The sequence below is a fragment of the Priapulus caudatus genome, unplaced genomic scaffold, assembly GCF_000485595.1.
Source record: "Priapulus caudatus unplaced genomic scaffold, Priapulus_caudatus-5.0.1 Scaffold0, whole genome shotgun sequence".
NCBI classification, from domain to species: Eukaryota; Metazoa; Priapulida; class Priapulimorpha; order Priapulimorphida; family Priapulidae; genus Priapulus; species Priapulus caudatus.
In genome coordinates this window covers 1,206,176-1,215,979 of record NW_014577061.1, presented here as the reverse complement: position 1 = coordinate 1,215,979, position 9,804 = coordinate 1,206,176, and the positions used below count along the sequence as shown (strand labels likewise).

At 48.0% G+C, this 9,804-nt stretch overlaps 2 protein-coding genes across 2 annotated transcripts in view; one reads left to right on the top strand and one right to left on the bottom strand.

Annotated features, from left to right (window-relative positions):
- LOC106805069 (growth arrest-specific protein 8-like) overlaps positions 1 to 9,001 on the bottom strand; it is an 11,029-nt gene extending 2,028 nt beyond the window's left edge. The window contains exons 1-5 of the mRNA XM_014806582.1: positions 8,901 to 9,001; positions 8,338 to 8,535; positions 7,803 to 8,009; positions 5,042 to 5,302; positions 3,974 to 4,228 (exon numbers count right to left, since the gene is read on the bottom strand). Coding sequence (XP_014662068.1) covers positions 3,974 to 4,228; positions 5,042 to 5,302; positions 7,803 to 8,009; positions 8,338 to 8,535; positions 8,901 to 8,915 — 936 coding nt within the window. The 5' untranslated portion in view covers positions 8,916 to 9,001. The remainder of the gene's footprint in view (positions 1 to 3,973; positions 4,229 to 5,041; positions 5,303 to 7,802; positions 8,010 to 8,337; positions 8,536 to 8,900) is intronic.
- LOC106809620 overlaps positions 8,926 to 9,804 on the top strand; it is a 70,777-nt gene continuing 69,898 nt past the window's right edge. The window contains exon 1 of the mRNA XM_014813152.1: positions 8,926 to 8,964. Within this exon, the coding sequence (XP_014668638.1) occupies positions 8,926 to 8,964 (39 nt within the window). The remainder of the gene's footprint in view (positions 8,965 to 9,804) is intronic.

The window sequence follows — 9,804 nt, the reverse complement described above, 5'->3', positions numbered from 1 at the left end:
CGGCTATATAACACAGGCGCGAGATGGGTATGATAAAAGAGGACGTACGATAGTACATTCTTTATAAAGTAATTTATTAATTAAATTTTATTATCCAATCGCTAATTTTTTTGATGCAGCTGAAACCATTTGCCATAATGTTATCGCCCACTTTAATGCAATAAAATTGCCACTGTTACTTTATTTTATCGCATTTCGCCCGCAAGCGTGGCTGAACGCTCATTGTGCCGTACCCCTGCTTTTATATGCAGGTGTTTTGAGCAAGTAGTTCACCTGACTGTGCAGTAATTCAGGTGTCGACGTAGATACCCACTGCTCAGCTCTCAACCTGTAGCTCTTTCGTCCATGTCGTACTCACTCGTGTTACCACCTGTCTGTTTAGTACCCACCTGTAACCACCTGTGTGGTAGCCTAGCTCACCCTGTACCACCTGTGTAGCTATCTCAACCTGTACCACCTGCTGGTAGTACTCACCTGTACCCACTCTGATCTGAGTACTAACCTGTACCACCTGTGTAGCTATCTCTACCTGCTACCACCTGTTGTAGTACTCACCTGTACTCATCTCTCCTACACCTTGTGTACGTACCACCTGACCACCTGGTAGTACTCACCTGTTATTCACCTGTGTCCTAGTATCCTCACTCTGTACCAACCTGTTGTAGTTACCCACCTTCGCTATTCCACGGCTGTGTAGTATCCTCACCTTGCTTACCAAACCTGCTAACCACCTTGTGTAGACTCACTGTACCAGCCTGTGTATGCTACCCACTGCTACCATCCTGTACCTCAACCTGTGTAGTACTCCACTCTGCTACCACACTGTACCGATCCTGTGTATATCTCACCTGCTATCACCTGTGTATACCCACCTGTACACCTTTTGTTTACTACTCTGTGTTAGTACCCATCCTTTGTACCATTCCTCGCTACCGATCTCTGTTTTGTGTAGCTACCCACCTGCTACCACCTGTACCACCTGTGTAGCTACTCACCTTTGTCCACCTGTGTTCTGTAAGCTTAACTCACCATTGTACCTACTCTTATTTCTGTAGCCACTTTGTACCATCCGTGTTATACCCACTCTGCTTACCACCGCTTGTTACCACCTGTGTAGCTACCCATCCTGCACCTACCTATGTTACCATACCTGTGATAGTATCTCTACTCTGTACCACCTGATTGTAGTTCTCACCTGTATCGCAGCCCTTGTACCACCTGTACCACCTTGTGTTATGATCCCACTCTTTGTGAACCACCTTTGTACCATCCTGTTTGTTATTAAGTATTTCTCCACCTTTACCCTATACGCTGTTACCACATCTGTGTATACCCACCTGCTACCTACTCTGTGTAGTTACTCATCCTGTATCCATCCTGTGCTAGTACTCACTCTGTACCCCACCTTGCGACCACCTGTGTTAGTAACTCACCCTTTGTACCATCCTGGGGTTATATCCCACCTTTTTGGACCACCCTGTGTAGTTTACTCATCCTGTACATCCTGTACCACCTGTATCATCCTTGTGTAGTACCCATCCTGTTACCACCGTTGTACCAAACCTGTGATGTACCTACCTTTCTTGTTACACCTGTACCAAACCTGTCGTAGTTTATCTACCTGGCTACCACCTTGTGTAGCTATCCACCTGTACTCATCCTGCGTGCTTAGTTACTCACCTTTTGTACCACCTCTGTGTAGTACTCTAACCTCTTGCTACCACCTTTGTTACACCTGTGTTGTAGTATTCTCACCGTGTACCTCACCTGTTGTATGTACTCACCTGTTATCCACCTGTCTTACCACCATGTGTAGTTACTCACCTGTACCATACCTGTTGTAGTACCCATCTGTGTTACCATCTCTGTATCCACCTCTCCGTTGTAGTACTCACCTGCTACCACCTGTGTTAGTAACTCACCTTGCTACCACCTGCACCACCCTGTGCTCTCAGCTACCCACCTGTACCACACTGTACCACCTGTGTACCGCCACTCACCTTCTACCAGCCCCTGTTGCTACTACTCACCCCGTACCACCTGCTTAGTACTCACCCGCCACCCTGTTTGTAGTACTCATCCTGTCAACCACCTGTTGTACTACTCACCTGCTATTCACCCTGTGTAGTTACTCATCCTTGTACCACCCCTGTGTAGTACTTCACCTCGTACCACCTGTGCTATACTCACCTGTACCACTGTTTAGTACTCACCTGTACCACCTGTAATCCATCCTGTACCACCTGTTGTAGTACTCACCTTGTACCACCTCGTGTTAGTTACTCACCTTGCTACCACCTGTGTAGTACTCACCCTGTATCCACTCTGTGTAGTGACTCACCTGTCACCACCTGTCTGTCAGTACTCACCTGTAACCATCCTGTTGTTAGTACTCACCTGTACACCTGTACCACCTTTGTACCACCCGTCGCTGTTTATACTCTACCTTGTACCACCTGTTGTAGTATTCTCATCCTGCTACCAACCTCTTGTAGTACTCACCTTTAGTAACCACCTTGTACTCACCGTTTTGTATTTACTACCTTTATCCACCTGCTGTAGTACTACCTGTACCACCTGTTTGTTAGTATCTCACCTGTTACGCACCTGTTTGTAGTACTCACCTGTACCAGCCTGTTCTTTTTCTTTTTTTTTTTTGTGTCGTACTTCACCTGTACCACCTGTTTAGTATTTTTCTCACCGTACTCACCTGTACCATCCTGTTATATCTTACTCTGTACATTCCTTTGTTACCACCTGTGTAGTTATCCCACCTTGTACCTCTTTACCTACCTGTGTAGTACCACGCTGTATCCAATCTAATCTCACCTTGTACCACCTGCGTTACTACTCCAACCTTGCTACCACCTGTACCACCTGTTTTGTAGTACTCACCTGGACTCACTTTACCACCTGTGTGTCAGTAAGTACCCACCTGTACCACCTCTTTATTTTTGTGTAGTATTTCTCACCTGTGACCTACCTTGCTGGTAGTACCACCTGTACCACCTTGTGCTATTTTCCCACCTGTGTTACCACCTGGTTTAGTACCCACTCTTTGTACCACTCTGTCATCCACCTGCTTTAGTCTATCTCACCTTGGTACCCACGTGTCCTTGCTTAGCACATATGATAAAGTGAACAGTGGCTATAGCTTTTTATTGGTGGCTAAAAATTAACTTTAGTGGCTTTTAAGTTTTGGCTCAAACTTTAAAATAACCAAGGGAGCCCTGTATAAGAGTCGCTCAAGGGAAATGTCAAGTGTCCTACCTCCTCAGCATGTACTTTCACAAAATACTTCGTAAAACCCGTATAAAGGTCCAGAGGGTGCGAAATTAACAGGAGTCCGGAGTCAAATACTCCCTGATTTACTGTCGGACTCCCTGATTTGACATATGCAGGAGTCCCCGTGTCACTCCCTGAAAATTCTGTCATACTAACTAATTCGTTCCGGAGCACGGCCTTGCGGAATGACCATATTTTTTCAGCTAATGTCCAAAGGAAATTTTTTTTGGAGGGTAGGGTTAGGGTTGGACTCCCGTGTTCAAAAGTTCATTTGTACCCCTGGGTCACTCAAGGGAAATGCCGAGTCTCCTGCATGCTCAGCATGTATTTATGCAAAGTACTCGGTCAAACCTGTATACGAGGGTCACTCAAAGAAAATTCCAAAAGTGTCCCTTCTATACAAAAGGCCATTCGGATTCCATAGATTTGGCTGCTTACTAGAGTTTGATCCTGGAAGGAGTGAGGGGGGGGGGAATCCGCTCAGCACTGCACAACATTGTTAGTGTGCGCACGCATTATCCTCCCAAAGTTTTCCCTCAACAGATACATTCTCACAGAGTGTTTTACAACGAACACCCCAAGTAACACCATTCTTGTCACCCGCACTCTCCTCCATCCTCCTCGCTCGACGCGCGAGCGAGTTAACCAAGCGGACGCTTCACCGATTCATTCTCACGCGCGCGGCTACCTTCTCAAAGCGCTGCTCCAGCACCTCGTGCTCCCACTCCAAGGCCTTCAGCTGCTCGTTGGCGACCTTGAGGCGTGCCTTGTAGCTGGCGAGCGACGCCTTGTCCTTGTCGTAGTTGGACAGCTGCTTCTGCAGCTCCTGCACCTGCTGCTGCGCGGTGTGCAGCGGCTCCTTCAGGTGCTTGTTCTCCAGCGTCACCTCGGCGACCTGCTTCTCCATCCGCTCCTCCCGCTTCTTCAGCTCTTCCACTTGCTCCTGAAAGTGCAAGAGAAGCTGCTGCAAAAATCTCAGTTGGCCGCAACATCCCCGGTTTCCAAGATTTCCCAAGATTTCCACTAGATTTCCCAAGTGCCCTGGCAATACCTCCCCTAAGCCCATGCAGAATCATGCAAAAAGGTCCATGTGCAGAGTATACCGAAGATGTTGATGACGATAACCACATTTGATGCTTCGACACCTCAAGCACACCCCACTTAGTACACGTGTGAGCACGTTTTCCCCTCCAAAGCGTCAGCCTAGTTGCATGTTGTTACTAAGCACGTTTCTAAAACGTCCTCAAAATGCTGATTGGCCAGAGCTGCCAATCAACCATGCCAGGCAGGCAGGTCAGTCACACGGCTGTCCCGATTAATTCACCGGGCCACTCGACACGAGGCCAGACAGACGACCCACATACCTTTAGCATGTTATTGGCCAGAGCTGCCCAAAAACCACGCCCGGCAGGCAGGCCAGTGCACACAGCAGCTGCGACTGCATTTAATTCGCACCTTCACACGACTGAATTCAATACGCACCTTCAGCGTGTTATTGGCCAGAGTTGCCCGACAACCATGCCTGGCAGGCAGGCCAGTATGCACCGCAGCCATGATTTCATTCGATACGCACCTTCAACGTGTTATTGACCAGAGCTGCCCTTTAACCGCGCCCGGGTAGCAAACCAGTACGCACAGTGGCTGCGACTGCATTCAATTCGCACCTTCAGCGTGTTATTGGCCAGAGCTGCCCTTTAACCGCGCTCGGCAGACAGGCCAGTATGCACAGCAATCCACGACTGCATTCGATTCGCACCTTCAGCGTGTTGATGAGCGCCAGGTTGTTGAGCGTGATGTCGTTGTAGTAGTTCTTGATGTCGCTGAACGCCTTCTCGTGGTTCTTCATGAGCGTGTTGATCTGGCAGTTCTTGCGCTCCTCGACCTCGTGCATCTCGGTGCGCCGCCGCAGGTCGAGCTCGTCGCGCAGCGCCCGCGTACGCCGCTCATACTTCGTCTCGACGTCACGCATCTGGTTCTCAAAGTCGCGCCGCATGACCGTCATCTCCGAGTGCTGCTTCTGCAGGAGGAGGAGGAAGGGGGAGGGGGGTTAGTGAGGCAAGGGCTTTGGAGGGGGTTAGTGAGGCAAGGGCTGAGGGGAGGGGGTTAGTGAGGCAAGGGCTTGGGAGGGGCGGCAGGGGGAGTATAAGGTTGGAGGTGGCGGGGAGGATGGTGGAGAGTGAGGAGTTAGGATGACGGAGCTGAGAGCTTGGGGAGCGGAGAGAGATTAAAGTGACGAGCAGGGGACCTTGGGAGGGGCCCGGGCGGCCGCGTTAGTGAGGCAGAGGGCTCTGCAGGCGACGGGGGCGGCGTTAGTGCGAAGCGAGGGCAGAGTGCTTTGGATCGGGGGGGTTTAGGTGGGGGCTGTGTGCGCCCGGGTGTGCGCTCTTTGGGGTTGGTTGCTGTGGAGCTGTGGTGTGAGTGAGATTTGGGGGGTTGCAAGAGCTGTGGGTGGACTTTGTGTGGTGTTGGGGTTAGGTGAGGCAGGTGAGGCTGGGAAGGACGTATAGTGAGGCAGAGTTATGGAAGGGGCGAGTTAGTGAAGCGAGGTGAGGGACTTGAGAGGGGCGATTAGTGATAGCGCAAAGCGGCATTTGGGAGGGGGAGTTAGTGAGCGCAAACAGCGGCATTTGGAGGAGGGAGCTTAGTGAGGGCAGGAGCTTTGAGGACGAGCGTCTATATGAGGCAAGAGGACTTGGAGAAGGGCAAGTTGTTGAGTGGCAGAGGGCTTCATGAATCGAGGGCGGAAGTTAGTGAGGGGGCGCTGGCGCGCCGGCTTCGTGGGAGTATGGGCGTTAGTGGGGCAGGGCTTGGGAGGCGGGGGTTTAGGAGACATTTACAGGCAGACAGGGACTTTGGCGGGGTTTAGTGAGGCAGATGTGGGAATTAAATGAGAACAGGGGTTAATCGGGTGAAGGCAAGGGCTTCGGAAGAGGGAGCTTTAGTGACGGTGAAGGATCTTGAGACAGAGAAGCAGTCCGAGTGAGCACAAGGGCTTCTGGAGAGGGGAGTTAGTTGAGGACTGAGCGGCTTCCGGAAGAGGCCGCCTAGTTAGTCAGAACGGCAGGGACTTTGGAGGGGGTAGTGAGGATGAGGGCGTTGGAAAGACAGAGTTTAGTGACGCGCGCGCTCTCGCGGGGGGTTATTTGAGGAGGGCTTGGGAGGGCGGTTAGCTGAGGCAGGGGCTTGGCGCGCGGGCGTTAGTTCGACGCAGGGCGCTTTTGGGGGTTAGCTTGACGGATGTGGGTTGGCGAGGACGGCGACCGGGGTTGGCTGACACGTAAAGGGCTTGGGAGCCCGAGGTTAAGTGAGCGGCTAATCGGCTTTGGGAGCGGGGTTGTGAGCGGAGGGCTTCAGGGAGGGAGTTACGTGAGGTGAGGCGATTCGGACGCGGACCAGGTTAGTAGGCAAGCGGCTTGGCGAGGGAGGAGGCGTGGTGACGTAAGGGGTTGGGAGGGAGGTTGTGAGGAAAGGGCTTGGAAGACAGGGTTAGTGAAGGCAAGGGTTCGAACGGAGCGTGTATGAGGCAAGGGCTGGCCGAGGGGGAGGGGTTCAGGTGACCGTACCGGATGGCCGAGAGATTCGGGTTTGAGGCTAGGGAAAGACGAGGAATTAATGAGTTAGGAAACGGAGCGGAATTAGTGAGGGCTTAACTGTGTCGGAAGGCATTAGTGAGTTATTAAAGGGAAGGGCCGTTCGGGGAGGCCAAGGGCTGGCTGGGGGGGGGGGAGGGATTAGTGAGCAAAATGTGATGGTAGCGGGATTAGTGAAGTTATGAAAGGGGAAGGGGTTGGTGAGGCAAGGGCTTGGGAGGGGGTTAGTGAAGCAAGGGCTGAGGGGGGGGGGTTAGTGAGGCAAGGGCATGGGAGGAAATGGTGAAGGGCTTAGAAGGGGGTTAGTGAGGCAAGGGCATGGGAGGGAATGGTGAAGGGCTTGGGAGGGGGTTAGTGAGGCAAGGGCATGGTAGGGGTATAGGGCTAGGGAAAGGAGAAAATTAATCAAGTTAGAAAAAGGAGGGAATTAGTGAGGCTAGGATATGGAAGGAGTAGTGAGGTTGTGAGAGGGGAGGGTTTAGTGGCGCTAGGGCAGGGGAAGACCAAGTTACTGGTGTATGACCGTGGGGAGAACCAGCACAGTAAGTGCAGGGGAAGGGTTATTGGTGCAGGTAAGGAAGCAGGAAGAGAGGTAGTCATGACAGAGCCATAAGAGGGTCAGCAATGAACGAGCACAGAAATGTGCAGCACTGCTAGTGAAGGGAAATGTTAGACATAATATTGAGGATTAATAGTGCAATAGGGAAAGATTTAGTTCAATGAGACACTGAATATATAGAACACAGATCATAGAGACACTATAAAATGTTACTATTCCTTCTCCAATGGCATCAGGAAAGACAACCTCTATAACACAGTGTCAATAAATTGAAGAGCCAAGCCAGATCAACGCAAGTAAAGAAGAAAGTAAAAGTGTTCATGAAGAATTGTATATCACATGACAGAAAATTGTACTAAGGAACGTACAAGTTTTTGGTTCTTAATGATGTCCTCATGGCTCAGCTCTTGCTCTTTGATGTCTGTCTTCAACTTCTGCTTCTCCCCCACTAATTCAGTCTCACTCGTCTGGAACTCGTTGTGTGCCAGCTTCATCTTGATGGCTTCCTCCGCTCGCAACTCACTGATGCTGTTCTGATGCTCGTACAGAAGATGCTTAATCTTCTGCTTGTACACCTGCACAAAAACAAAAGCCAAGCTAGATACAACATCACATATAGGTGCATACCTACCATAGCACACGCACACACTCACATTATTCTGTGATACTGATTCACAGACATGCACATTGAGGGCACACACCCACACACTTGAGTGATAATGTGTATGTTCCACACTAAACGATATTCTCCTGCAGGAAAAATGTATTTTGCATAAAAACAAATATAATCAGTTTAATATTCAAGTATCGCTATATTGTTCCTGATTATCTTCCATCATGGTCAACTTACTGTATCATACTTCTTTAGCTTCTTGTTCCTCCAATTACTACTTAATAACTTACTTTAATTTCCACCTGGTGGCGTTCCTCTGCATCCTCCATTTCACGGTCTTTGTTGCGCAGCTCGGCTTTTTTTTCATCACACTGTCTCTTAGTAATCTCCCAAAATGTGTTGATCTTGTCTCGTTCCAGTTGAAAAAAATTCCTTTCCTCTCTCTCCCGGTCCAACTCTTCTTTGAGTCGTACGACATGGTCCTCTAACTATATAATGTCATAATTTCAACTTAATTTATGCCACGTTAATAGATTAGAACCCCATAATCACTATTAGTATTACTATTAGGGTAAAGATTTAGTATGTGTCAACATTTATAACTTGCATTGCCGTCAAGATTGTATTGCCCATCGTTAATGACGATGCTCTAGTATATCTACAAATACAAGTATACAAACTTATTTCTCCAGTGGGGTCACAGCTGGGAAAAGGGTAGGCCAAGCGTCTGCATTGTTTTACATCATTATTGTACATTACTATGAAATATACCATATTATTATACAGTGCTATTAATCACCTGCATAATAAACTAAGTTTATATTGTAATCCATATTTACAAATATTAAATTACCTCGGCCTTTGACATCTCTGAAGTAATGACGCCATCGATAATAGATATTGCACCAGATGCTTTGGCAGATTTCTTCTTTTTCCCACTCTTCTTCTTTTTTGGTGGCTGTAAATTTGTTATATAATTTAAATTATTTTCATTGTGTTCAAATTATTCATTTATAAACTCCCTCCCCCCCCCCAAATGGAGCAAATATGGCTAGATGGAATGTCTACTGACACAAATTGTATTCTAACATTAATAAGAGTATAGTACAACTATATAGCATTGCAAGTAGCCAACATTGATTAAACTGAGATGCCCTAAACAAAATTTATGTAATAAATATATCGCAGTGGCTATTTAACCGTATACGGCAGAGTATCCACTTCTGCTATTTTACCGTACAGTACTTCTGATCGGCTAGTATATTTATGTATGTGTATATATATGTATGTTATTAATTTATGAATGTGTTCAAAAGGTTTCGTATTGGAAACGTGATTCACGGAAAATAGCTTCTATGATCAAACGAGGCTACAAATGTGTAGAAATAAATGGGATTTGAACCTAAGTTTTCTAGATAGCTAAACCGTATGGGATTCGAACGTAATGTTTATGACGTCACAAATATACTAGCCAATCAAATGTGGTGTATGATTAAATAGCGGAAGTGGATACCCTGCCGTATACGGTCAAATATCCACTGCCTAAACATATAGCCAGCGGCCAACAGGTCGGGCAATGCAGCACTATCACATTACACCACTACTGGAAATAGCACTGCAGCCCATCATCCAACCATAGACTTGTATTTGTAATTCACTTTTGAGCAAGAATTTAATAGCTAATAGTAATATATATCGATTTTGCTAGGTAATATAGTAGAAATCAAGATTTGCAGACTAATTTCCAAGACTGATAA